At 61.2% G+C, this 27,986-nt stretch overlaps 1 protein-coding gene across 2 annotated transcripts; it reads left to right on the top strand.

Annotated features, from left to right (window-relative positions):
- Positions 1-733: 733 nt before the first annotated feature.
- Positions 734-27,675, top strand: ADAMTS13 (ADAM metallopeptidase with thrombospondin type 1 motif 13). Of its 2 annotated transcripts, XM_081590550.1 has the most exons (27): positions 734-751; positions 3,100-3,183; positions 3,695-3,819; positions 3,939-4,085; positions 5,882-6,028; positions 6,296-6,458; positions 7,234-7,338; positions 8,025-8,176; positions 8,262-8,325; positions 10,490-10,619; positions 11,062-11,210; positions 11,539-11,659; positions 12,115-12,195; positions 13,076-13,257; positions 15,294-15,429; positions 15,512-15,641; positions 16,230-16,412; positions 17,326-17,503; positions 18,105-18,225; positions 19,635-19,764; positions 20,794-20,976; positions 22,631-22,835; positions 23,582-23,897; positions 24,358-24,504; positions 24,838-25,014; positions 26,471-26,655; positions 27,258-27,675. In XM_081590550.1, the coding sequence occupies exons 1-27, from the start codon at positions 749-751 to the stop codon at positions 27,420-27,422; spliced, it is 3,909 nt and encodes a 1,302-aa protein (XP_081446676.1). In that variant the 5' UTR covers positions 734-748; the 3' UTR covers positions 27,423-27,675. The 2 variants fall into 2 exon arrangements, with proteins under 2 accessions (XP_081446676.1, XP_081446675.1); XM_081590549.1 differs by lacking the exons at positions 734-751; positions 3,100-3,183; positions 3,695-3,819; positions 3,939-4,085 and adding an exon at positions 19,880-20,059 and having other exon boundaries at positions 5,872-6,028.
- The last annotated feature ends 311 nt before the right edge of the window (positions 27,676-27,986 follow it).

The raw sequence follows: 27,986 nt of genomic DNA, 5'->3' as shown, positions 1-27,986 counted from the left end.
CTTCCCAGGTGGCGCAGTGGTAAAGAATCCTCCTGCCAAGCAGGACACTCCAGTTTGATCCCTGAGTTTGGAAGATCCCCTGGAGAAGGGCATAGCAACCCACTCCTGTATTCTTGCCTGGAGAATCCCATGGACAGAGGAGCCTAGCAGACTATAGTCCATGGGGCTGCAGAGTCAGACATGGCTTAACAACTGAACACACACACACACACACACACACACACACACACACACACACACACACGCATAACTGAGTCACTGTGCTGAACACCCGAAACTAACACATTGTAAGTTACTATAGGTCAGTTAATTAACTAACTTAATAAAGAGCAAATTAATGATTAGAAAAGAACTAGCAAATGGCTCACTCAGTCTCCCTGTGCCAGAGGCAGTTCCTCGTGAGAAAGCTGAGGCTGGGGCTGGCCAGCTCCCCCTTCCCACAGTGAACAGCACAGGGGGACTTCCCATCACCGCATCTCAAAGCCCAGGAGCCCAGGGGACGGTGAAGCCTGGCCTCGCGGGGCCCTGAGGTCAGCTGACCAGGTGGCCAGAGCCCCGTTTCACCCGCTTTCCAGGACCCTGGCTCTCAGCCCTGCCTGCTCCCTCCCCAGGCCGCCCCCCTGCCCCTCGCCTCTGGAGACGGGCTGCCGGGAACGTCCTGCACCTGGAGCTGCTGGTGGCTGTGGGGCCCGACGTCCACCGGATCCACGGGGAGGACACCGAGCGCTACGTGCTCACCAACCTCCAGATGGTGAGAGCTCCTCCGGGCAGCGGGCTCTGTGGGCAGTGCTGACCGGGGGGCGGGCTCGGGGGCTGGGGGGCAGCAGCGGTCCTTGGAGACCGCCACTGGCCCATCCTTGGGAGCCTGTGGACACAGCGACCCGCACCCGGGCCCTGTGCACAGCATCAGTGGGCTGGCTTATCTGGTGGATCGAACACGGTGTAAACCTGAGGCTGGGGTCACACCTGAGGCTCAGGGTCCTGGGGTGGGGAGATGTGATCTGTTCTTATCTCCCCTCATTTGGGGAGGGCAACCCCCAGCCTCTTGCTCTTGGGTCTCTTTTCTCTGGGACCCTCAAGCTTGGCCTCTCCCCCAGCGTCCCTTTGACCTGGGGGCACCTCAGCTCACACCGCCTAGTAGTGGGGCTCCCCCACGTTGGGCTCTCTCAGCGCCCTTCTTGCGGGCACCCCCGTGTGGGAGGGGCTCCCCTTCACTTGACTTCTGGGGTAACGGTGGGGGCGGGACGCACAGCTCCCATTAATTATTATCTTGGAGACAAAGAGGCAGTATAGAAACAGGTGGCCCCAAAGCTGATGGTCACGTTCCTGCTGGAGCGGTGCCACGCCAGAGTGTATTCGCTTGTAAATACACAGAAACACACGTGTTCTAGGCAGCCAGGTAAGTTTCCACAAACCTTAGGAGATCAGTAACCCCCGCAGGCAGCACCAGGGCCCGAGCTGCCCCCCTGGTAAGTGGACCCTGGAGGGCGGGCAGCGTCAGAAGGTGGGGTCCTTGGCATCACCTTGCTCCCAGCCGCAGGTGTGTCCAGCTATTTTGGACAAAAGGAAAGGATTCGCCCCCTCTCAGAGCCCCAGGCCCTCTGAGCCCTCTCTTCTCTCGGGTCTTCTCTGGGGTTCCCACTCTGCAGGGAGCCTGGGTCCCAGTGGTCATACCCCTATGGCCCCGAACCCTGGAAAAGCTGGCTCAAGTCCAGGACAAGCCGGCTTGGGTTACTATCTGCCAGCCCCAGAGGAGGAAAATATTCCCTCTAAGTCACTTGAAAGCTCTTGTTGTCAAGCTTGGGGGGGGGGGTTCCACCTCGAATATACTGAAATTTGATCATCAAACCATGCTCCCTCTGGCCATTCAACGTGTTTTATGAGGCCTAGCGATGGTCAGGTAGTAGATTGCAGACTGGCTCCTTCCCAGATGGTGCCGGTTGTGGTAACGGCCAGCGTCATGACCGGGCACCCACCTTGTACTGGCTGCATTGTTGCCAAGTCTGCCAACAGCTATGGAAGTGTTTCTCTCCCTCTTACAGAGGGGGAAATTGGGGACCTGAGGTTAGTTAACAGGATCCTGAGGACACAGGTAGGTAGAGGGAGAGCCTGGTTCAGACTCAGGTCAGCTGAGGCCAGTGGTGGCCACATCCTCTCTGCCAGACGCCACGTCTCTAGACGACAAGCTCATGTGAACAACCGCCGTGCAAGGTGACAGCAGCTGGCATCCTGGCAGATGCGCTGGGAGAGCTGGGGACCAGGTGCAGTAGTGCTCAGCTGCTCAGTCGGGTCCAACTCCTCACGACCCCATGGACTGTAGCCCCCAGGCTCCTCTGCCCGTGGAGTTTTCCAGGCAAGAATACTGGAGTGGGTTGTCATTTCCTCCTTCAGGGGATCTTCCCCACCCAGGGATCAAACCTGCATCTCCTGTGTCTCCTGCACTGGCAAGTGGATCCTTTACCACTAGCGCCACGTGGGAAGCCCGGGAACCTGGAGGGGGACTTCTCATTGGGGAGGGGGCCAGGGCAGGGGGAGGAGCTGCCTCGTGGAGTTGAGCAGAGGTGAGAGAGGTGTTGGATGGAGATGAGAAAGGACACGGTGATTCCAGGCCAAGAGAAGTGAAAGTGAAGTCGCTCAGTCATTCCAACTCTTTGCGACCCCATGGACTGTAGCCTGCCACGCTCCTCCGGCCATGGGATTTTCCAGGCAAGAATACTGGAGCGGGTAGCCATTTCCTTCTCCAGGAGATCTTCCTGACCCCAGGAGTGACCCGGGTCTCTCATTGCAGGCACTGTTTACTGTCTGAGCCACCAGGGAATCCCATGTTTGAAAGGAACATTCTAGATGGGTGGCAGTTATTCGCATCCTGTTGTTTCAGGGGTTCTCTGTGTTGGCTGGCCTTCCTGAGCTGTTAGCAAAGGGAGGGCTGGAGGCCCAACCCTCTCTGCGGCTGGCTTCCAGCTGGAGGACTAGCACCTCAGGTTTCCCCCACGCTGATGGAGCATCCTCCCCAGGCACCCCACCCCACCCCACCCCCGGATCCCCGAAGTCAGCCGCGCCCGCCCTCATCTGTCACCTCTCCTGCCCGCCCTTCCACAGGGGTCAGAGCTGCTGAGGGACCCATCCCTGGGGGCTCAGTTCCGAGTTCACCTGGTGGAGATGGTCATCCTGACCCAGCCTGAGGTAGGTGCTGAGCCGGGAGCCCGGTCCCCGGGAGGCCTGTTTCTGCAGGTTTTAACCTCTGTCCATAAGGTCCACGGGAGAAGGGACAGGCTCCCCACTCCAGCATTCTTGGGCTTTCCTGGTGGCTCAGCTGGTTAAGAATCTGCCTGCAATTCAGGAGACCTGGGTTCGATCCCTGGATTGGGAAGATCCCCTGGAGAAGGGAAAGGCCACTCACTCCAGTATTCTGGCCTGGAGAATTCCATGGACTGTATAGTCCATGGGGTTGCAAGGAGTTGGACACGACTGAGCGACTTGCACTTCACTTCTCCAGCGGATGCACAGCAGGGGTGATGTTTTCCTGCCCGCCAGCCCTGCCCCCGAACTCTAGCTCTGCCCTGCGGAGCCTCAGGCCCCTCCTCTGTGCCCTGGGACAGTAGTAGCATTGTCATGAGGACTGAGGCTGCAGCAGCAGTCAGCACCCTGCTTGGAGTGGACCCCCTAAACGTGTGCTCTGTTACCGGCCTCCCAGGATGCTCCGAAGATCACAGCCAACATCACCGCGTCGCTGCTGAGCGTCTGTGAGTGGAGCAGGACGGTCAACCCGGAGGACGATGCAGACCCCGGGCATGCCGACCTGGTCCTGTACATCACCAGGTAGCTGAGCCCCCCGGGGGTGTGCCAGCCTGCCCGGGAGCTGCTCCTGTTCTCTGCCAAGGTGGCCTGCTGGCAGGCAGTCACCTCAGCACCCCCTGGTTCTATTCTCTCTTCCTGAGGTTTGACCTGGAATTGCCTGATGGTAACCGGCAGGTTCGGGGGGTCACCCAGCTGGGGGGCGCCTGCTCCTCCTCCTGGAGCTGCCTTATCACTGAGGATACCGGCTTCGACCTGGGGGTCACCATCGCCCACGAGATTGGGCACAGGTAAGGGGCCCCATGCCCTGGCCCCAAGCTCTAGGCATGGTCGTGTCCTGGGGAGGGGAGGTCATGGCTGGCGATGGTCCCAGGAAGAGCCAGGTGAGAGGACCCTCTACTCTTGACTCCAGTGGACTCGGGAGGGTGAGGGGCAAGGGCTGGGAAATCTGATACTTCTTTATTACCGAATAATTAAAACATTTTTTCCCCAAAATATATAAGCAAAACAAACTTAGGAGTTAAAAAGTGATTATTGTAGGAAATTCATGTAAAGGAAAACAAGGCTGTAAAAATGATCCCAAATCCCACCACTTAGAGAAAACATCCATCTTTTCTTTATACACACACATACATCATTTTTATCCACAAAATTGGGATTATGCTGTACGTTGGTTAACTGCCCTTTAAAAGAATTTTTCCATGTAACCATTTTTTTTTATTAATTATCTTTGGCTTCGCTGGTCCTCATTGCTTCTGTCGGGCATTCTCTAGTTTCTACAAGTGGGGGCTACCCTCCAGCAGCAGTGCGCGGGCTTCTCACCACGGCAGGCCCTCATTGCAGAGCGCAGGCTCTAGGGGTCGTGGGCTTCAGTGGTTGTGGCGCACAGGCTGAGTTGCTCCGAGGCGCGTGGGATCTTCCTGGACCAGGGACTGAACCCATGCCCCCTGCATCGGCAGGGATTCCTAGTCACTGGCCCACCAGGCAGGCCAAGTTAACTGCCTTTTTGTGTAAGAATATATCCCACACATTTCTCTCAAACGTTCTTTTACGATATATGTTGATTTTTTTGGTATGCACATATTTTGCTTAATCCATCCCCCGGTGTTAGACACTTAGGTTATTTTCAGGCTTCTCCTCATGTGACCGTTACACGCTCTTTGGGCAACTCTGTGCTCCTCTGTGTTGTTTACCAAGAGTGGAGGGCCTGTTGCTTTTTTGATTTCTAGTCTTTTCATTACAAAAGCAAATACCTGCTTTCTGCGACAATTCAAATAGTACCGGAGACTCCTAAAGTGAAAAGTGAGTGTCTCACTTCCTCGCCCACCAGCCCCCCACGCCCACACCCTGCCTGTTAGCCCCCTGCCAGCCGGGAGGAGTTCCCATCCCCACCTCTAGGACAAGGCTGGGCTCCTACCCACAGCCGCCACTTTCACCCTAGCTCTCTGCATCTCTGCCTGACTTCTCCTCCCACCCAGCCATCACAATTCCTTCATCTATCTCTTTTGTAAAAAACATTTATTTATTCGTTTATTTGGCTGTATGGGGTCTTTGTTGCCCGCCCATCATGTGACATCTCAGTTCCCTGGCGCTGGGATCCAGCCCTCCGCTGCATTGGAAGGTGGATTCTCAACCACTGGATGGCCAGGGTCCCTCCTCCATCTGTCTTGTTTGGAGAAACAAACAGGAATTGAAAACCGTTGCTTTCCATTGGGAGCAGAAACCCTGGCCAGAGGCCACCTCTCCACTCCTCCGGAACGCAGTGTTTTTCCTGTATTCACCCCACCGATCCGCCCCAGGTCGAGAAGGCCAACAGCACCGCGCCTCTCCGGCCTTCCCTGGCGCACCAGCCTCCCAGGCTTCAAACACCGTGGAGTGTGGCCTGCACGTTTCTAAAGCCTTTAGACGTGTATCGGCCCAAAGAGGCCAGAGCCACCTGGCCGGCCCAGCCCTCCCTCCCTGGGTGGGGGAACCGAGGCTGGGTGCTCCACCGCCCATTAGCAGGTGGCCGGGCGTGGCGAGCCCGCGGGAGTCGGGGGGCGGGGTACCCGGGTCAGCGCCGCCCTCAGAGCCGCCTCCTCCGCAGCTTCGGCCTGGAGCACGACGGCGTGCCGGGCAGCGGCTGCGGGTCCAGCGGGCACGTGATGGCTTCGGACGGCGCGGCGCCCGCCCTCGGCCTCGGGAGCCCGGCGTGGTCCCCCTGCAGCCGCCGGCAGCTGCTGAGTCTGCTCAGGTAGCCGTGCCCCCCACGCCCCCGTCTCCACTCCTCGCCCCGCTCCTCCGCTCCTCCGGGCCCAGCCCTCCAGCGGCCCTCCGCCCGGTGTCCACTCCCGTCGCGGCCCCCGTCCACCTCTCCTTGGGCTCGCAGCCCGTCTCGGGGGGCACCCCTCCGTCTCGGCTTCCCTCGCCCTCGCATCCGGTGCCCACGCCTCCATCCCGCCCCTTCCCGGGGTTCCCCACCCGGGGTCCACCCCTGGCCTGAGCCGCGGCCTGGTCGCAGCGCAGGACGGGCGCGCTGCCTGTGGGACCCTCCGGGGCCGCGGTCCGGGCCCACAGGGCGGCCTCCCGAGGCACAGCCCGGCCTCTACTACGGCGCGGACGAGCAGTGCCGGGTCGCCTTCGGCCCCACGGCGGTCGCCTGCACCTTCCGCGGGGAGCACCTGGTGAGTCCGGCCGTGGGGGATGCGCCCTGCCACCCGCCCTCCGCACCAGGGCCTCCCTCTGCCCTCTCCTGCCCCCACTGCCCTTCTCCGCCCTCCTGCCCACTGGCCCAGGCCCTCAGATGCCCCTGGAAATTCTCAATTTCCGAACAAGCGCCCTCACGTTTTCCTTCTGAGGAAGCCCCACAAATTATGTAGAGCTGGCTCTGATAGAGCCCCTGAGCCCATGGACCTTGATCCTGCACAGGTGGTTACCAACAGCTTCCAACCCAATGGGAGCTGGAGGGCTTCCTGGAGGAAGTGACCTCCAAGCGGAACCTTACAGCAGGAGTGGGAGCTGGCAGTGGGAGGCGGGTAACCTACAGACCGACTTCCTTCCAGGGCTGCAGAGGACCTGCAGGCACTTTTGCCTCTGTGAGCCCCTTCCTGCTTACAAAATACTTGGAATTACATCTTAGTGTTTTTGTAAAATGTGTGATATTACAGGTGTTGTTATAAACACAAATATATTAATGCTATATATTAGGACATTCTATTTGATCTAAAAGATCATCTTTTTTTTCTTCCAATTTTAAAAGAAATGGGAGCATTTTTGTGGGCCCTGGCCACTGTTCCTGTTCCCGATAAAGGAGTCAGCCAGGTCCCCCTCTCCACCCTCCACCGCCCAGGATGCTGGCTGTGTCACTGTGTCCTGTGGTCTGGGAGGGACAGTTATGGCTGGACACTGACCCCACAGGCCCTGGGGGCCCCTCAACTGGCCATCTGTCCCTCCCCTTAGGACATGTGCCAGGCTCTCTCCTGCCACACAGACTCCCTGGACCCAAGCAGCTGTAGCCGCCTGTTTATTCCTCTCCTGGATGGGACAGAGTGTGGCTTGGGGAAGGTCAGTGGGGAGCGGAGGAGCATGTGCATGTGTGTGTATGTGTGTGTGTGTGCGCGCGTGTGCATGCTCACACGCGCTCACCCAGACCTGCACCCTGCAGCCCCCTCCTGGGGTGGAGACAGCAGAACCTCAGTAAACAGGGGCAGAGGGCCCTGGTGCTGTCCTGGGTGCCCTGGTCAGGAGAGGTGGGGAGCCCAGTGCTCGCCCTGCCCCCCTGCAGGTGGCTTTATTCCAGGTTTACGGGACCCTCGTGACTCTGCTGGGGCAGGCGGGTGTCCGGGGCCCCCCTCTTGACCTCCTCACTGCCCCAGAGAACGCAGTGTACTTGGGATGCCCGATCCCAGGCCCAGTATGGTGGCCTGCGGACAGGGATGCGTTGTCAGCGGCTTCACAGAGGGGCGGGGTTTCTCGTGACCGCATGGTCACGCGCCTCCGTGTGCCCTGCCCCGGTCACCTGTCCTCCAGCTGCCCTGCGTGTCCCCTCTGCCTTGTGTGGCCAGAACCTTCCTGCAGTCCCTGCACTGCAGCCTGGCGTTTAGCACTGGCTCCTGGGCAGCATGGAGGTTGCAAGAGTGTGTGTGTGTGTGTGTGTGTGTGTGTGTGTACGGGGTTACCCTGTGCGTGCAGGCATGCCCTGGGTGTGGAGGGCCCTGGGTGCCAAACACGGTCCCACCCTTCTCTTGCAGTGGTGCTCCAAGGGTCACTGCCGCTCGCTGGCGGAGCTGGCCCCCGTGGGGGTGGTGCATGGGCAGTGGTCTAGCTGGGGGCCCGCCACTCCTTGCTCCCGCTCCTGCGGAGGCGGTGTGGTCACCAGGAGGCGGCAGTGCAACAACCCCAGGTACTGCGTGGAGGTGGCCGCTCCGTGCTCCCTGGCTCGGGGCCACGGGTCACCTCTCACCAATTCGTCTTGTGGGCATTTTCAGACCTGCCTTTGGGGGGCGCGCATGCATAGGTTCTGACCTCCAGGCCGAGATGTGCAACACCCAGGTAGGCCTGCTTCCCTGGGCAGGGGAGGGGCTGCGGTCAGAGGTGGCGCTGGCCTGGAGGAGCCAAGGGTCTGGACGGCTGTGATCTGTGGTTCACACAGGGCACTTTCAAGGGCGAAAGTGGTTTTATTGATGCCCCGATGGCTCAGCTGGTAAAGAATCTGCCTGCAAGGCAGGAGAGCCCAGTTTGACTCCTGGGTTGGGAAGATCCCCTGGAGAAGGGAAAGGCTACCCACTCCAGTATTCTGGCCTGGAGAATTCCACAGACTGTATAGTCCATGTGGTCGCAAAGAGTCGGACACGACTGAGCTGCTTTCACTTTCTGGACCACAGCGCACTGCCCAGGCCTGTCCGACCACTGAAAGCAGCCCCCTCTGAAGTGTCCGCCTCCTTCCCCGGATGGCACTGCCCTGCACTGAGAACACCCCTCCTTCCCGCAGCCAAGCCGGACACTGTTAAAGTCAACCATGTGAAATCGTGCAGTTCAGTGTTACCTAGACGCTTCACAACACCATGCAACCACCACCTTTTTCTAGTTCCAAACAGTTCCCATCACCCCAGAGCAAAACCCCAGCCCATTAAGCAGCCACTCCCCTGCCCCTCCCCCCAGCCCCTGCCAGCCACCCATCCGCTTTCTGTCTCTGGGGGTTTACCTGCGCTGGACATCTCACATAAGGGGACTCATACAACGTGTGGCTTCCTGCATCTGGCGTCTTCCACTCAGTGCGTGGTGTCTTCACGAGTAGCGTGTATTAGAACAGCCATGTAGTGTGTATTAGAACTCCACTCCTTCTCGTGGCTGAATAATATTCCACTGGATGGATGGACCGCATTTTGCTCATCCATTCATCCGTTGTCCATTTGTCTGTCCATTTGGACTGTTTCCATCTTCACTTGTTGTGAATAGTGCTGCTATGAATATGTATGTACATGGACTTTTTAAAGTTCCAACTTTTCACTCTTTGGGGTGTACACCTAAAAGCAGAATTACTGGATCACGTGGTAATTCTACATTTAGCTCCTTGAGAACCTCCAAGCCATTTCCTGCGGCAGCTGAACCGTTGGGCCTTCCCACCAGGAATGTGCGAGGGTTCGTCTCCACATCCCCTCCAGCATTTACCTGTGTTTCCCACACGGCCGTCATAGCGGCTGTGGAGGGCTAGTGAGGCTCCTCCAGCCTTGACTTAGGCTCTGCACGTGGTGAGGCCTTCCTTGCCTGCCTTCCCAAGGCGGACTCAGCTGGCCCACTCCAATTCTTTTCCTCAGACTCCAGTGCAGAGCAGGCCAGGATGCCAGCCCGCCTCGGTGCCCAGCTTCTTGTGCAGAGGCTCTTTGCTCTCGACTCCTGTGACTTTTCCAGTACTGATACCTGCACAGACATAGTTCAGTTCAGTTCGGTTCAGTCACTCAGTCGTGTCCGACTCTTTGGGACCCCATGGACGCAGCACACCAGGCTTCCCTGTGCGTCACCAACTCCCGGAGTTTACTTAAACTCACGTCCATCGAGTCGGTGATGCCATCCAGCCATCTCATCCTCTGCCGTCCCCTTCTCCTCCTGCCCTCAATCCTTCCCAGCATCAGGGTCTTTTCAAGTGAGTCAGCTCTTCGCATCAGGTGGCCAAAGTGTTGGGGTTTCATCTTCATCATCAGTCCTTCCAATGAACACTCAGGACTGATCTCCTTTAGGATGGACTGGTTGGATCTCCTTGCAGTCCAAGGGACGCGCAAGAGTCTTCTCCAGCACCACAGTTCAGAAGCATCAATTCTTCGCAGCTGTCTTTATAGTCCAACTCTCACATCCACACATGACCACTGGAAAAACCGCAGCTTTGACTGGAAGTAGCGCAGACATAGTGGATGCACATAAACGGGGCCTCCCTTCTGCCGAACTCTCTGCCTGGCTTTCTTTCCTCTTCGTTGCTGGGGGCAGACCCTGCCCTGTGTCCTCCCAGATGCTTGTAGAATCCTCCCGTCAGCAGAGGAAGGCTCTCGACACCCCCACTCTCCCGGGCAGGGAACCGAGGTGCAGCCAGGAGCCAGGCTCAAACCCACGTCTTCATCCTCGCGCTGCAGGGGCTCTTGCTGCCTCCCCGGGGGCGAGGGTTCCCTCCCCGAGCCCCCTGCCCCGGCCCCTCCTGTGCCTGTTCTCCGCCTCCTCCATCCAGGCCTGCGAGAAGACCCAGCTGGAGTTCATGTCCGAGCAGTGCGCGCAGACCGACGGCGAGCCCCTGAGCCTCTCCCCGGGGGGCAGCGCTGCCTTCTACCACTGGGGGACCGCGGAGCAGTACAGCGAAGGTGGGCCTGGATGGGGGCGCCAGGCCCGAGACTCCGGGCGGGGAGAGTGACTGGGGAGGCCCAGCGTCACTCTGATGCTGTTGGGAGCTGGCTCTGGCTCGGCATCCCACCGAGCATCCTACCTGCCCTTGCTGGCGGGTCAGCCGTGACCTCCCGTCCTTGAGTCTCTGTCTCCCGGCTGTAAAACGGAGATAAGAGGCGTGGCGTGATGCCGGAGAAGCATCTGACTCGTAAGTCAGCACACTCATCACACGGCGATGTGATTACTGCCTCGGGGGGCAGGGTGGGTGGGAAATAAAACCCACCCTGACCCCAAATGCAAAGAGCACAGTGAGATGGCGCTTGGGGGTCAGCGAGAGGCCACTCGGACCCAGCTTCGCAGAGTCTCTGTCCCCGGCTCCCTGCACCCTCCCACTGGGCTCCTTGTCCTGCTTCTCCCCAGGGAACGCCCTGTGCAGACACGTGTGCCGGGCCGTCGGCGAGAGCTTCATGGTGCGGCGTGGGGACCATTTCCTGGATGGCACGCGCTGTGTGCCGGGCGACCCTCAGGAGGACGGGGCCCTGAGCCTGTGCGTGTCGGGCAGCTGCAGGGTAGGCGTGTGTGTGCGGCGGAGGTGCCCTTCTACCCTCTGTGGCCCCGAGGGCTCTCCCCAGAGGAACCAGGGCATGAAGGGGCCTTTGAGGGGGTCAGGTCTGGCAGTGCAGCCCCCACGAGGCCGCAGCAGAGTCTGTGCTGGGTGGTGCTGGGGAACAGGCCGAGCTTGGAGTCAAGAGCCTTGCCGTGACCGGGGGCAAGTCATCTAAGCTCACCTCCTACACCAGAAATTGCAGAAACATCTGGTTTGGTTGTGTGAACCCCGAAGGCCAGCCCTGTCCGACGACACCCCTGGGGCCTCACCTGCCACTCTCCTCTGCACAGACGTTTGGCTGTGACGGCAAGATGGACTCGGGACAGGAGCGGGACGTGTGCCAGGTGTGCGGCGGGGACAACAGCACGTGCCGGCCGCAGAACGGCTCCTTCACGGCCGGAAGGGCCAGAGGTAGGGCCTCCCTGGGGGCGAAGGGCCCGGCTCCCCCCAGCCTCCAAGAAAACGTGCCAGCCCAGAGCCTGGGTGCCTGGATGGTGGGACGGCATGCTCGCTCTGTCCTGGGCCCTCCCAGCGGGCCTCAGCCTCCCCAGGAGGCTCAGGTCAGTGAGGAGGCTGCTGCTGGATGATGCCCATCACTCACGGCTGCTCACGGCACCTGTGAGGCAGAAGAACATAGACATGGGAGACCTGCAGTGGGCTGTTCTCTCCTCTCCTGCTGGAGGAATCTGAGCACGAGGGATGCTATGCTTGGAAAATCCTTGACTTTGATCTATTTATCCTAGAAGTCAGGTCTCTTGCAAAGTCGGTGGAGGAGCTAAGTCCCAACTCCCTCTGGCGCTAACGTTTCCTCCCTCTGCCTGTGACCTCAGCAGCCTGAGAGCGCGCCCTCCTCTGCTTCCTCCTAGAGTATGTCACGTTCCTGACCATCACCCCCAACCTGACCGGCATCTACGTCATCAACCGCAGGCCTCTCTTCACACACCTGGGTGAGCTGGCCAGACTGTGAAGTTTGAGGGCGCAGCCCCAAGGCGTCCTCACTTCCAACGCCACCTGCAAGTCTGAGGGTCCCTCAAATGCCCTCAGGTTGGGGATTCACCGGGTGGACCCCCAGAACTCTGACAGCTGTTACACTCACGGTTACGGCTTATTATAAGGGGCAGCCAAAGGAAGAGATGCTTAGGGTTGTGTCAGGGAGGGCTCTGTGTCCAGCCTCGAAAGCAACCACACACACAGTGTACTGCCAACCCTGGGAGCTCTCCTGAACTCAGTGCCCGGGTGTCATGGGGACTTCCTTATGTCGATGAGGTTGAGGGACTGACTGATTGCGGCCCGGATGATTACGATCTTAGTCTCCAGTTTGGCTGAGGCTTGGTGACTCAAAGACCCCACCCTAAATCACGTATTTGACCTTTCACCCTAAACAAAGACAGATCAGGTCAGGCACGGGGCATGGGTCAGACTGGTCTCTGGGTAAGGCCGACCTCTTTACACTGTGGGGTTTTATGTGCAGAGGGTGCCCTTTGAATCTGGGCTGGGGCGCTCACCCTGAGGTCCTTGTGCCTGCACTTGCTGAGGGAGCAGGCCCGCGCGCTCCCCGGGTTCCGGGAAGAGGCCCAGAGTAATGGTGTGGGGAAGCCTCCCTCGGTCAGACTCCCTGTGCGTCTCGGAGCGTGGGGTACCAGGAGGGTCTGCTCCCCGGGAGGGTGGGGGGCCCTGGGGTGGGCGTGGCAGGTGAAGGCCTGGACGTTGCATCCTGTCGGTCCAGTTGTCCCTTCTCCTTAAACAGGGCCATCCGTGGGAGGGCGGTGCGGTTGTGCCTCCCCGGGGGGGGGGGCCCTGCAGTGCTGACAGCCCCTCCCCCCACAGCAGTGAGGCTCCGTGGGCACTACATCGTGGCCGGAAATGGGAGCCTCTCTGCCAGCACCACCTACCCCTCCCTCCTGGAGGACAGCCGCCTGGAGTACAAGGTGACCCTGACCGAGGATCGGCTGCCCCGCCGGGAGGAGATCCGCATCCAGGGCCCCACCCGGGATGACATGGAGATCCAGGTGACCGCAGGGCCTCCCCCGCTGTTGGCCTGTCCCTTGGCTCAGAGCCACACCCGCTCGTTCAGCAGCCGCTGGGGGGCCGGCGTCCCATTCAGAGCCCACCGGAGCCTCTGGAGTCCTGAGAGTGGCTCAGAGGGAGAGCCCTGCAGAGGGGCCGGGGGCTTCCCGGGAAAGCGCCGTGCGCCTGAGGTCCGGGAGGGCGAGCTGAGGCTGCGGGTGAGCAGGGCAGGAAGAGTCTTAAGGGACCAGGGCCTGCAGTGGAGGGGCGCTCAGGGGCGGGGAGGCAGGGGGCCCTCCGGTGAGGAGGCTGCTGGAGGGCTGGGCAGACCTCGAGGGGCCTTGCTGGCCGTGTGAGGGGTCCAGGCTTCCTCCTGGGGGCCTGGGGAGCTTTGGGGGGCTGGCCCTGTGCAGGTGCAGTGGGACTGGGCTATGTCAGACCCGCCGACGGAGGGTGTGGGTCTCGAGACAGTGGGGAAGGCCAGGCCATGCCCGGGGGTCTGGCCAGGCCATGCCCGGGTTAGAGACCCCCGTGGGGTCTGTCATCCCAACAGGAGGAGCAGAGGCAGCCCAAGAAGGGGGAGCAGGGTGAGCCGGGGGTCAAGAGCCTGGCTAAGGGCTCAGTCCAGAGGTCAGTCCTGGCTCCGCAGAAACTTGGGGCAAAAACTTAACTTCTCCGAGCCTCAGTTTCCCCTGTCTGTGTGCGAAACGAAACTAAGCACACCTAAATAAAGTAACTGTGACGATTCATCTTTTTTTTTTTTCCAAAATACTGGACCGTGAGCGCTTGGCAGAGTGTTGGCGCCCTCCACGTGCGCACGGATAGCAATCCTACCTCCTAAGGTCGCGGGTGGGCCCAGGGAGTGGACGCGTGTGCCGGGCAGTGTGGGCTGCAGTCCCCGCCTGGGGCAGCTCAGCTTGGATGTGGGTCTTGCTGTCTCTCTGGGGCAGAGGGAGCCCAGCTGTGTCTGGACGGGTCCTTCCTGCTGTGACCTGGCCTGCGAGCGGCCCCGTGTGGGCTTTGCTGAGGAAGGTGCTCGGAGGGCTAGACAGAAAGCAGTGGAGGTTGAAATAGCCCTGGAGAACCTCCGGGGGTGGTCTGAGTCTTGACGGCCCCTGGCTTGGTCTAGCAGCCCAGCCCCTGCTCCCACAGCTGGGGAGACAGCAGGGGCTCCCCCCAGAAGGCCAGGCCAGAGTGAGCCCGGGGGAGCGGTTAACCCCTTCCCTGCCTCCCCATGTGTCCTACCTAGTTCACCCCCCTCCCCACCCCTGGAAGCCTACTTCCAAATGCTGGCTGTCGAGCAGTTCTGTTGGCATCCTTTGCAGTGCAGATGGAAACACAGATTCCCAGGCCCTGTTCAGGGCCTCTGACCCAGGACCTGCTGGTGACAGTGGGGGGTGGTGTGTGTGCCGAGAACCCGCACATTAGGATGGGCGGCCAGTTGAGGAGTCGCGGGGCAGGTGCTGGAACCCAGGAGCCTCCTCCTGGCCTCTGCCCACCGGGCTGGCCCCTCTGGGACCCAGGGACCTTCCTGCAGTGCAGACAAGCCCAGCATCCCTGCTGAACCCCCTTCCTTAATCCCCTGTGTCCTCAGGGTTGAGCCCAGACTGCGAGGCCCCCTCCAGAGCCCCAGATCCAGCCCGTTCCTGCCCTCCCCAGGGCCTCACTTGTGCTGCAGAAGCCAGAGCTGTGGGCTTCTCACCCCGGGCTGGGCCTGGAAGGCGCCTTCCGCGGCCTCCTCCCAGCTGTCCACCCTGCTCAGCCTTGGGGCCCTTCTCTGTGCTCCGTGGTGCCCCCGTGCGCACCCCTGTTGCTGTACCTGCCTGCAGCCCACCCTCCCCCACCCACCATGAGCTCCCAGAGCCGAGGGCAGTGTGACCCCGTGTGGCGTGGGGTCAGCCGGGGGCAGTGTGACCGACGTGTGGCGTGGGGTCAGCATCAGTGGAGGCTTGCTGAGTGAAAGAACGTAAAGGAGAGGAAGGCGGAGTGGAAGGCTTCCTGAAGGAGGTGGCCATGACAGCCCCCGCTCTCCTGGCAGGTTTACAGGCGCTATGGCGAGGAGTACGGCAGCCCCGCCCGCCCGGACATCAGCTTCACCTACTTCCAGCCCAAGCAGCGGCAGGCCTGGGCGTGGGCCCTGGTGCGGGGGCCCTGCTCCGTGAGCTGCGGGGCAGGTGGGGCCCGGGGCGGGGCTCGCCTGGACACCTGGTGTGCTGCCCGCCCCGTGGAGGTGGCCCAGCCCCCATTCCCTTCCAGGGCTGCGCCAGGTGACCTACAGCTGTCGGGACCAGGCCAGGAGCGAGTGGGTGGAGGCTGCCCGCTGCGCGGGGAGCCAGCCCCCGGCGGCGTGGTCAGAGACCTGCGCCCCCGAGCCCTGCCCCCCACGGTGAGTGCTGGCCGCGGCACCCCCGGGGGTGGGGGTGGCTCAGGGGCCCTCACAGCACAGCTGGCAGGGTCTGGGCGTATCCTTGATCAGCCCTGGCAGTGTCTCCAGGTGGCAGGGGAGGACACTGAGACTCAGGCAGACCCAGGGGGCTGGTTAGCCTGGTGTGACCTGCTGCCCCCGTCTATGGGCAGCTCGCTCCCTCTTTGAACTCAGACGCTCACTGCCTGCGGAGAGGACCGCCCTGCCTGGGAGGGTCGTGGCGTTGGCTCAGGGAGGGACCACACCCGGGTGGGAGCATGTCGCTAGGGACAAGGCCCTCCGTGTGGGGTGCGGGGCGGGGGCAGCCAGCCACTGGCACTTTCAAACAGGTGTCCTCGGGCTCAGGAGCGGCTCAGGGACACCTGGAGAGCAGGAGGACTGGGACAGCGGCCCCCGCACGGCGTCTAGGTCCCTGAAGGGACTCTGGGCCCCGCCCCGGCCGGGGAAGTGATCTGATGGGTCACAGACAGATCTGCCGACCACCCTGCCCGCGCCCCGGCGCCAGCCCGGGCACCTGGCCAGGGCCTGATGCTCTGATCCTCTCCTCAGCTGGACAGCTGGAGACTTCGGCCCCTGCAGCGCCTCGTGTGGGGAGGGCCTGCGGGAGCGGGAGGTGCGCTGCGTGGAGGCCCGGGGCGGCCTGCTGAGGACCGTGCCCCGCTCCCGGTGCAGAGCGCTGGCCCCACAGCCGGCGGCTGTGGACACCTGCAGTTCCCAGCCCTGCCCCCAGAGGTGAGCACCGGGTGGGCAGGGCCCCCCAAGCCAGATCCAGGCAGAACCTCCCTGGCAGGGCTCGTCCCTGCGCTGAGCCCTTCCCTTTTGGGGTGTCCCCTCTTCCCGAGGCCTCTGGCCGGGCCCCGCCACCCTCCCACCCAGGAGGCCCTGGACTGGCCAGTCCCCTCTCTTTGAACTTTTTTTTGAACTTGTGAGGACTGAGCAAACCCACAGATGTCCAGCCACAGACGTCACTTTGTCATTGCCGTTGTCCACTCCGCAGCGTTCCAGCTGACGGAGGCTTATCAGTGTGATTTGCCGCTAGCCGTCTGGGGGACCCGAGCCAGTCCCCTCCCTCTCTGGGTCCCAGATTTGTCACCTGGGCAGCGGGGAGGGGGGTGGCCTAGGCCACTGGTGGTCCGCAGGTGGCTCTGGGCGCCCTCCCCCTCCCCCGCACGCCGTGTAACTGTGGCAGACACAGCAGTCACCGCTCTTTCCTGCTGAGGGCCGAGCCTGCCCCGGGATCCTCTCAACATGGCACTCCCGGCTGCCTCCAGCTCTCAGGGCTGGTGCAGGGGACGCATTTGCTGTCCCTGAGCTGGTGAGCCGCCTGCATCTGGCACGTGGCTCCCAGCACCGCTGGATGTAGGTTGCACGGAGCCACGCTCTTGTCTGGTTGGGGACCCGCCTTTGCCTCTGGAACGTGGGAGGGTCAGGGCCAGTATCGGCACCCTGGGTGCTGAGCAGAGGCCCGCAGCCATTCAGCCAGGCTTCAGGGAAAGGCCCCTGGCCTTACCTCTGTGTGGGGGTCCCTCTCTGGGCTCTTGGAGCCTGGGGAGCAGGTTCACCACCCCTCTGCGCCAGGAGCTGGCTTGCACCGACCGTCCAAAGGCAGAGGCAGGGCCTGATGGCTGTCGTATTCCATCCTTAGGGAGACAGACGCGTGCTTGTCAGCCTGTGGAGCAGACCCAGCTGTGCAGAACACGACGTGTATGCCCGGGGCTGATGGCACAGGGCTGCCGGCAACTGCTGGGCCCTGCTCCGCAGACGCGAAGCCGCCTGCCCCAGAGCCCTGTGTCGGGGCGGCATGTCCTCCCGGCTGGGACCAGGTGAGCGTCCCAGGAGAAGGGGGAGCCCTGATTACGCTGGCCTCCCGGCTGGCGCTGGAAGGCTGCCCTCATGCAGGGCTGCTGTCCTCGGGAGGCCCCTGGGCAGGGGGCAGACTTCGACACAGAGCTCAGGGTGCTGGGACGCCCCCTCCCCACTGGCGAGCAGCCTGAAGCATCCAGAACCTGATAGGACGGTGGCATTTTGCTGCCAGGTTCCCGCCGGCATCCGCTGGCTCAGGCTGGGAGGTGTTGCTTTCAGACAAGCATGCCGGCCAGTGTTCCCCACTCCTCCGGGCTGGGGCAGGCGGGGTGACTTCTGGGCCAGGCGTGCCTGCGGATCTGGCTCCCAAGGCCCAGTGCTGCCTGCCCCACGGTGACTGCTCACGCTGGTGTAGAGGCCAAGGTGGGGCATGAAGGCACCGCCGGGGCCAGGAAGCCCGATTCCCAGGAAAGCAGCCGCGGGGGTGGGTGGCCTTTGGGTGCTGGTGACCACTTCTGTTCTCTCCTGAAGGACTGCGGTGGGTGGGAGTGGAGGGCCAGGTGCCCGGGGGTCTGGAGGTGGGAGGCCCAGACCCACCAGCTCGGTGCCTGGCCCCTGCAGCTGGACATCCGGTCCCCGGGGCGGGAGGCTGTGTCCCCAGCGGGCAGCCCCAGGCTGGAGGCGCAGGCTGCACACGTGTGGACACCCCTGGCGGGGCCCTGCTCTGTCTCCTGCGGCCAAGGTGAGGCCCCCGGCGCTCCTGAGGGTCAGCTAACTGGAGAAAAGCGTTTGAGGTGGCGTGCACAAGGCCATGATGCAGTAAGCAAGGAGACTGGGGCCAGCCAAGTACAGCAACCACGTGAACGTGCTTGTTGATTGGCTGGAAGGTAGGACGTGATCATAAAACCCGGCTATGCTGGGACCCAAGAGCAGGTCTAAGGCAGGCCCCAAACTTAGCTCTGAGCTTTCTGGTGGCCAATCCAGAGAAGCAAAATTAATGTTAAGATACAGAGTGTTTTAAGCTAAAACCCCTGGGAATTCCCTGGTGGGCCAGTGGGTAGGACTCACTGCCATGGCCCGAGTTCAATCCCTGGTCAGGGAACTAGGACCCTGCAAGCTGCGAGGTGAGGCCGAAAATAACTAACTAAACTAAAACCCTAAGCACTTGCTCAGCTAAACCCCAGCATGTTTAGAACTGAGGCCAGAGATTTCTTTTGTGGATACTCCTAAAGGAGAGATTCAGGAACACGGCCCTAATAGCGTCTTGGCGGCAGACACAGGAAGAGGTTTTAATGTAGCAACCCTTATAATGCCCCTCAGTGAAAAAGATCAGCCACCATTTCTGAGTGCCCACCGTGTGCTAAGCACTGTCTGTGTGTGCGCGCATGCTCAGTCGCTCAGTCGCGTCCAACCCTTTGGGACCCCGTGGACTGTAGCACCGGGCTCCTCTGTCCATGGAATTTTCCAGGCAAGAATCCTTGAGTGGGTTGCCATTTCCTTCTCCCTGGGATCTTCCTGACCCAGGGAACGAACCCGTGTCTCTTGTGTCCCCTGCGTTGGTAGGCAGATTCTTTACCACCGAGCCACCTGGGAAGCCCATCAAACACTTTCTAGTCTCCTTGAAAAATCTTGATAAATATCCCTCCAAGTCAGGCACCATTAGATGAAAAAACTGAGGCTCAGAGAGGTTGTCACTTGTCCAAGGTCACACAGCTGGTAGGTGGCAGAAAGTGAAAGTCGCTCAGTCGTGTCTCAACTCTTTGCGACCCCATGGACTACACAGTCCATGGAATTCTCCAGGCCAGAATACTGGAGTGGGTAGCCTTTCCCTTCTCCAGGGGATCCTCCCAACCCAGGGATCGAACCCAGGTCTCCCGCATTGCAGGTGGATTCTTTACCAGTTGAGCCACAAGGGAAGCCCAAGAATACTGGAGTGGGTAGCCTATCCCTTCTCCAGGGGATCTTCCCGACCCAGGGATCGAACTGGGATCTCCTGCATCGCAGGCAGATTCTTTGCCAACTGAGCTCTGAGGGAAGCCGGGACTCAAATGAATGGAGGCCTCATCTGCTAGAGCTGTCCAGAGAGTGGGGCTCCCATGGTCCTTGCTGACCCCCTTCTCGGGGCACGGGGTCCCTCTTTCTTCCCTGCAGGCCTGACGGAGCTGCGTTTTGTGTGCATGGACCCTGCCCTCAGGACACCCGTCAGGGAAGAGCTGTGTGACCTGGCAAGCAAGCCTGGGAACCGGCGGGGGACCTGCCAGGCTGCCCCGTGCCCAGCCAGGTGAGTCTGAGGGCGGGAGGCCGTGCAGAGGGACAGCAGTCTGGGTGCCCCCGGGAGGAAGGAGCTCCAGCCTGGCTGCGGCTTCCTGCGGAGCGCGGGCCTTTCCTTCCTGCAGGTGGGAGACCCGAGCCTTGGCGCCGTGCCCGGTGACCTGCGGAGGCGGGCAGGTGCCCCTGGCTGTTCGCTGTGTGAGGATGGACCAAGGCCGCCTCGTCTCCCTGCCTCACTCCAAGTGCTGGCCCATGCCCCGGCCTAGGCCCCTGGAGGACTGCAGCCCGGAGCCGTGCCCTGCCAGGTGGGCCCTCCCTAAGGAGGCGAGCATCCTTGGAGGGTGGCTTCATCACCTCCCATTAGCTCCTAAGCCTTGGCGTCCTCACCTGCAGGAGAGGTTCATACTGGTGCACAGAATACTGGGGGGTGGGGGTGTTTATCACTTAGGGTTTGGAATGCCGTGGGGACCTGCGGTTGGTGGCTCATTTTTCATCACTTGTTCTTTCCTGGGCACCTCCTATGCCCAGGTTTTGTGCTGTCACAAGGGGACACCACTGCTAACAGGACAGGCAGGCAGCTCTGTGCGCGTGGAGCAGACGCTGGGGGCTGGGGGCGGGGGGACAGATGACAAATAAGATTGATGGGGAGATATATATACGTATGTGTATATATATATAATTTGATGGACGGTGTTGGTGTGATGTGGAAACACAGTGAGAAAGAAGGTTGGGAGTCCTGGCGGGGACAGGTCCGGGTGATAGTGGGTCTGGGATTCCTCTTGGAGACCGACGCCTCTGCAGGGCCCCTGGGGTGCCCTTCCCCTTCCCCACTGCTTTTCTGGACACATCTGCCCTCAACTTCCCCTTCTGTAAAATGGGCTGTTCTGAATATTCCGTGTCCACTATGCTGAGCCTCTCGGTGGAGACATGAAAGCGATTCCCCAGAGAGAGAACCTTTTCCAGGCACTTTCCGGTCTGGGGTGGACGTGAGGGGAAGCCGGGCTCCCCCCGGGCGCCCCCTGACTCCCGTTTGCCCCAGGTGGCGGTACAAGCTGGCGGCCTGCAGCCTGAGCTGTGGGGGAGGGGTGGCGCAGAGGATCCTGTACTGCGCCCGGGCCCATGGGGAGGACACGGAAGAGGAGATCCTGCCGGATACCCAGTGCCAGGGGCTGCCCCGCCCAGAGACGCAGGAGGCCTGCAGTCTGGAGCCCTGCCCGCCCAGGTCAGCAGCCCCAGCGTGGGCAGTAGGCAGCCTGAGCGCCTGGCAAATGCCGACGCGGGGCCGGGCCCATGGGGGTTACAGGGCGTCTCAGGGGCACCAGAAATAGGACGCCCAACCCCCTCCCGGCAGGCTGCACCCGGTGTCATTCTAGCAAACTCAGGCCCTGTCGGGTCTAACGGGGGTGGGGCTGGGGCTTCCGGGTGGTGCTAGTGGTAAAGAGCCCGCCTGCCAATACAGAAGACATAACAGACTCAGGTTCGATCCCTGGGCTGGGAAGATCTCCTGGAGGAGGGCATGGCAACCCATTCCAGTATGCTTACCTGGAGAATCCCACGGACAGAAGAACTTGGAGGGCGACAGTCTATAGGGTCACAAAGGGTCAGACATAACTGAAGCAACTTAGCACGCGTGCAAAGTAGACGCGCAAACTATTTTTCCAAGTCACTAGCTAGCGGCATCATTTGCTGCACTCCCCCGCCCTGCCGGGTGCCCCCTCTATTGCACCTGAATCCTCCTGTGTGTCGGATCCACGTTGAGGGCTTCCTACCAGGCTCTACTGGTTTATTCCCCCACCTGCTGCCACCCCCAAATCTGATTGTTTTAATCACTGTAACTTTATGATCCGTTTGCTATCCATACCTGTATCCCTTGATTTCCTTGCTCACGCTGAAACGTGCTCTCCATTTACTTTCGCGCATCATATTTGAGATGCTCTGGGATTTTTTTAATGGAAATTTCGTGCACACAGGAGCTCTGCTCACCCCTGGAGTGTCCTTGTGGCCTCCCAGGCCTCCTTGATGTTCTGGAACATTCCAGGCAACGCTTGTGCACCTGCCTTCCCGCTGCCTGCGCGGGTCTCCTCGGAAACCCCTCCCCAGGCTCTGCTCCAAGTGCCATCACAGGGAGGCAGGGGGTCCTCCCTGGGACACTGTCGCAATGCGGGGTGGGCGCGGGGTGCACTGCTGCTGGCATCTAGTGGGTGGAGGCCGGGGGTGCCCCTAAACACACCTTCCACTGTACCGATGGCCCCACGACAAAGACCCATCCGGCCCCACACGTCACGAGGTGGAGACCTGTATGTGCTCCGAGGCAGGTCGGGGGGACTTGGTCTGGTTCACGGCCATATCTTGGCATCTAAACAGTGTCAAGCCCACAGAAGGCATGCGATCGGGAGGGGGCATCTTGGGTCTCGGGGGTGGGGCAGCCTAGTGCAGTGATTAGGACTCCAGGCCCCAGGGCAGCCTGCATGGCTTCAGCCCCAGCTCTGAAATACACCAGTTGTCATCATTTGCTGAAAGATGATAAATCACCACGGGTAGGATTGAATGATGGGGACAGAGATCAGCTGTCCGTCGTCCTGGGGCACCGCTGTCCCGTCCCTGTTCTTGACCCAGCCAGCAGCTGGTGCCACGGGTGTTCTGTGACAAAGGGGATGGAAGCGGGGACCTTCGTAAGGAAACAGAGCCCTCTTTCCTGCAGAGCCTCCCCTGTGCCACTCAGCCCGGTGATCAGCCAGGAGGGGCCCAGGGGCTGGGCTGCTGGACCCCCCCCAGGGGCCTCTGAACTCGTCCTAGATGGCTGTCCGAGGAGTCCCCCTGGGCAGTGCCGCCTCTGGGGGAGCCGAGCCTCTCTCTGGGGTCTTCTCTTGCTGCAGGTGGAAAGTCACGTCCCTTGGCCCATGCTCAGCCAGCTGTGGTCTCGGCACGGCCACACGCTCGGTGGCCTGTGTGCGGCTGGACCGTGGCCAGGACACGGAGGTGGACGGGGCGGCCTGCGCAGGTCTGGTGCGGCCGCAGGCCAGCATCCCTTGCGTCATCGCCGACTGTGCCTACCGGTGGCACGTGAGCACCTGGACGCAGGTAAGCACTGCAGCTGGGTCTGGCCGGCCAGTGCGTCAGCCGAGGGTCCTCACACAGGGGGACCTTGGTGGGGGGTCGTGATCCCCTGAAAGGAGTGGGGAGAGCCAGGTCTGTTAGGGCACCCAGGGATGGAAGACACAGCAAGGCCTAGAGGTGTCAGGGGACAGGTGGGCCTTCAGAGGCCCCGAGGTCTGGAGACGCCAGAAGATGAAGGGCTGATAACTCCAGAAGGTGAGCAGCTGCCATCCCCTACCCAGCACCTTGCAAGGCCCTGGAGAGACGAAGGTAGAGAGGGCTGGGTCCCCCAGAGCGGCTCGCTCACAGCGCAGAGGGGAGAAGACGCGGAGCACGCGGCCACCAGCGTCGGAGGAGCCTGGGCATCCGGGGCGGAGAGATGATCACTTGGAAGGGGCGGCACGGGGTGGGAGGGCAGGGCAGACACTGCGCTGCAGTGAGTGACGGAGGGCGGAAGGAGGAAGCCACGGGTCCCCACTCTGGGGCCCGAGGGCAGCGAGCCTGGAGGGCGACACTGAGAGACCCGGGTTTGAATCCGTGCTCCTCCTCCCTCTATGACCCTTGCAGGGTGACCTCTCTGAGCCTCAGTCTTCTCATCTGGAGAATGGGCACATATGCTCGCCTCCTGCGTTGGGCAGAGATTATATCAGATCCTGCCTGGCCTCTGGTCAACCACTGTGCTTGTCTCGCTCTGGCAGGGTCAGCCTCACTCTGTCCCTCTTCCCTGGCAGTGCTCCGTCTCGTGTGGGGAGGGCATCCAGCGTCGGCACGACGCCTGCCTGGGACCCTGGGCCAGGGTGCCTGTGCCCGCCGACTTCTGCCAGCACCTGCCCAAGCCAGTGACCGTGCGGGGCTGCCGGGCCAGGCCCTGCGCGGGGCAGGGGATGGCCAGCCTGGCGCCCCACAAGGAAGCCGCTGCTCCAGGCCAGACCACAGCTGCCACAGCTGCGTCCCTGGAGCGGCCCCAGCCCCACACCCGCCTCCTCTCCCCGGCTCCTCGGCCTCAAGGACACCTGCCGGGGCCCAAGGAAAGCCCAGTGGAGACCAGTTAGGTTCATTCCTTCTTTCTGTGTGGGGGCGCTGCAGGAGGGGTGGGCAAAAACGTCTTCACCAGGGAGAGTCAGACCGCGCTCTGCAGCACTCCGGACGCTGGGCTGAGTGTGGCTGAGCTGGAGGGGTGGCTTGGGAGGCTGGGCCCTCTGCCTCACTGGGAAAGCGCAAGCTCACTTTTATTATCATCGGGGAGAGGGACCCGAAGGTTGAGAAGAGTCGGAAGCCTTGTCCGTGTGACCCACTGGACACACCGCCTCTCTCCTGCTGGCACATCAGGCGTGGCTCTGTGCCTGGGGTGGTGATGCTCTGATCCATGCAGCCCCCTTCTCTCCCGAGAAGGCTTCCAGTGGGGCCTGGGAGGACATGAGCCACCCCAGCTCCCGCGGCCCTGCCCTGCGGGGGATGCCCCGCCTGGGAGCCCTGCTCACCTGCCCTCCTGCTGCTCCCTTGCCAGGCGTCTGTGGCCGGCAGCACCTGGAGCCAACAGGAATCATCGACATGCGAGGCACGGTGCGGGCGGACTGTGCGGTGGCCATCGGGCGGCCCCTGGGTGAAGTGGTGACCCTCCGGGTCCTGGAGGGTTCTCTCAACTGCAGCGCTGGTATGTCTGGGGCCACGGGAGCAGCTGTTGCCAGTGCCGGGGTCTGGGGATGCCAGTGAGAGTAACTCGAGGGTGCCCCATGCCTGGGGGCATGCTCCAAGTGCACCCCCATATGTAATCACTTCAGCCTGCTCCGGACTGGGGTGTGGTTGTCCCCATTTCACAGATGAGGAAACTGAGGCTAGCAGAGATTAAGTTACATATGGAGTTCCTTAGTGTTGCATGGCCAGTAAGTGGGAGCGTCGGGACCTGAACTCAGCTGAGTCTGCCCCAGGCCACTGGGCTGTCGCTGGACTGGGGATGCTGAATCCTCACCACACTGCCCCTTCCCAGGGGAGATGCTGCTGCTTTGGGGCCGGCTCATGTGGAGGAAGACGTGCGGGAAGCCAGCCGGCATGGCTTTCAGCTCCCAAGCCAACACGCTGCTGGTGAGGCAGCGTCTTGTGCGGCCTGGAGGCGGAGTGCTGCTGCGGTATTCAAGCCAGCCTGCCCCAGGAGCCTTCCACCGAGGTACGGCGAGGCGATGGAGCCTCCCCACCAGCCCAGAACCTGCCAACAGGGCGGTCCTGATGGGTTGGTGGGCCAGGCAGACGGAGAACTGAGCTGTTGTTGTTCAGTTCTCAGTTGTGTCCCACTCTCTGAGACCCCGTGGACTGCAGCACGCCAGGCTTCCCTGTCCTTCACCATTTCCCTGAGTTTGCTCAAAACTCATGTCCATTGAGTCAGTGATGCCATCCAACCATCTCATCCTCTGTTGCCCCCTCCTCCTCCTGCCCTCAATCTTTCCCAGCATCAGGGTCTTTTCCAGTGAGTAGGGTCTTTTCCACTGAGTTGGCTCTTCGCATCAGGTGGCCAGAGTATTGGAGCTTCAGCTTTAGTATCAGTCCTTCCAATGAATATTCAGGACTGATTTCCTTTTGACTTGACTGGTTTGATCTCCTTGCAGTCCAAGGGACCCTCAAGAGTCTTCTCCAGCACCACATCAGTTCTTTGGTGCTCAGCCTTCTTTATGGTCCAACTCTTACATCCGTACATGACTCCTGGAAAAACCGTAGCTTTGACTAGACAAACCTTTGTCGGCAAAGTAATGAGCTTGACTGCAAATGAAATGCAGTGCCTTCCGGGCCCCCGACACCCCACCCCTGCACGTGTGGCCAGGACGGGGTCCCGAGCTGTGCGGCCTTCCTTCCTCTCGGGGCCCCGCGGCCCCACACTCGGGTCCTTCAGGACCCTTTACGGGCCTTCTGCAGGCCGCCTCACCCGGCCCCACTGAGTGCACCGTCCTCTAGGCTCACCCTCTGCAGAGCAGGGTGTGAGTGCGCGTGCACCCCGTGTGCAGCGTGGTGTCCAGGAGCCCTGCGAGCCCGGGGCCCCAGCGCACTCGTGGATAGCCCTCTGGCTTGCTTTGGGGGTCTTACCCTAGCTGCTGGAAGGTGGATCCCCGGGGGTTCCAGGCACTTCTGGGCCCCCTAGGCCTTAGGTGAGAAGTGGGACCCCGGGACCCTTCTTCCTTGGCCCCTCAGCGTGGAGCACAGGCCCTGGCTGGCGGTCTGGTCATTGCTCCTCACTTCCCAGGCTCCCCACGCACAGGCGCCTGCCTTGGGGGAGGCTAAGGAGGGCGGACCCTGGGCTGGGTTCAGTGTGAAGCTCTTTGGCGCGTGTGACTTTGCCGAGGCCTCTTCAAGTCTGCCCTGCCCAGAGTGTGCTGGTCCCTTCCCTTTACAGACGGAACTGAAGCCCGGAGCATTTAAAGCCTTCACTAGGGTCACCCAGCCAGGAAGTCGTAGAGATGGGGTTCTGTGGGGACTTCTGCCGGGGGCCCTGATCCTGACTGAGGTGCCGCACTGATCCCCACTGCTCCCCAGGTGTGAGCTGCCCTGGCCTCTGGCAAGAGCAGCCATTCCTGGGGCATCCTCTGTTTGTGAGACGGTCCACATCCGGTGTGTCCACCTGCTCTCCCCTGCAGGATGCGACACGCAGCTCTTTGGACCCCGCGGTGAAATCTCGAGCCCATTGATGAGTCCGGGTGGGAGAAACGTGGGGGGCTGTCGCATCTTCATCGACGTGGCCCCACGGGCCCGGATCGCCATCCATGCCCTGACTGTGGACAGGGGTACCCGAGCCAAGGGAACTGATGCCAGCTACATCTTGGTGAGTGCTGGGATGGGGATGGAAGGGGCTGACTTCTGCTATCATTCTGGACAGCCATCCCTGGGGACAGGGAGCAGGGACTGGACTGGAGGGTTGCTGGGCGCACTGAGTCTACTTCAGACCAAAATCCTCAAAATCAATGAATGAATGGGAGATAAGTTTCCTCCACTTATTCACAAACCAATGTTTCTTGAGCTCCCTACAAGAATGAAATACAGGAACTGGCTGATGTAGACAGCTGGTTCACCCAGGACTGAAGCATAATTTTAGACCCTCAGATAATTTTACTAGAAGAGTAGGCCAAGCCCTTCCTCGATGAGCTTTCGTGTGTTCTGGGAGAACTGGCCTCTGTAAGGTATCAGCTTCCTTCAGGAGGCTGTCTGGCCTCTGTACAAATCTGGGCTCAGATCCCAACTCTGGCAATCTGGCTGTGTGTCCTTGAGGAAGGAGTACAACCTCTCTGAGCCTCAGTTGCTCAGGTAGAATAACAGCATCTTCGTGATGGGCTGTTGTGTGACCTGGGTGTACGATATTTTGTACATTAAGGGCTTATGCTAATTATTACTTGTGGTCGGTCCTTTGGGCTGCCCCTTTCCTCCCAGATCCGGGACATCCACAGCCTGAGGACAACAGCGTTCCGTGGGCAGCAGACGCTCTACTGGGAGTCAGAGGGCAGCCAGGCAGAGATGGAGTTTAGCCAGGGCTTCCTGGAAGCACACGCCAGCCTTCGAGGCCATTTCTGGACCCTCCACAAGAGAGCTCGTTAGCCGGCTAATCCCCTGCCTCAGCTTCCTCTCCAAGCGCATCCCTAAGTTGCCCAGTGGACACAGTGGAATGCCTCCTCCCAGTCCCGGAAGGGAAAGGAAGGCGCCTGACATTTATGAACACCTGGCAGGTGTCCGTCCAGCCCTGGAGAGCTGACTCTGGTGTCTGAGTGCCTCCCCCAGCAGGCAGCACACTAGAGGGTGGGAGGCGGAACTCTCCCAGCCCCTCGGGTACCAATAAACTGAGCGCTCCGTCTGAGTGGCGTTTTCTTTACCCAACCTGTCCAAACACGGCTTGAAAACCCAGCCCACCGCACGACGGGGATTCCCTGGCCGCGGTCGGGCTCCACATCCACACCAGATTCTAGGAAACCCCTGGCCACCGCTAGCGGTCGTCCGTCTACCCAGGGAGGGAGGCTGGAGTCCCGAGGCCCTGATGCCGGCGCGCCTGTTGGTTCCCTGCGACGCCCCTCCCCTCTGCTAGTCTGGGTCGGGATGCTGACCGCCGGAGGGTCCCGCGGGGCAGGGCCCGGCCCGGTGCTAGTAAGCGCGAGGGGCCGGGCGCGC

The sequence above is a fragment of the Giraffa tippelskirchi genome, chromosome 4 (assembly GCF_054371585.1).
Source record: "Giraffa tippelskirchi isolate mGirTip1 chromosome 4, T2T-mGirTip1v1.2.pri, whole genome shotgun sequence".
In the NCBI taxonomy this organism is placed as follows: Eukaryota; Metazoa; Chordata; class Mammalia; order Artiodactyla; family Giraffidae; genus Giraffa; species Giraffa tippelskirchi.
This window is presented reverse-complemented; position numbering and strand designations above follow the sequence as displayed.

What these genes read in the sequence shown, in the direction of transcription:
- ADAMTS13 (XM_081590550.1), top strand. An exon ending in CCTTCCGCGGGGAGCACCTG is followed by an intron (nt 6,459 to 7,233) that starts GTGAGTCCGGCC and finishes CCCTCCCCTTAG; the next exon opens with GACATGTGCCAGGCTCTCTC. An exon ending in TCCCAGCCCTGCCCCCAGAG is followed by an intron (nt 16,413 to 17,325) that starts GTGAGCACCGGG and finishes TTCCATCCTTAG; the next exon opens with GGAGACAGACGCGTGCTTGT.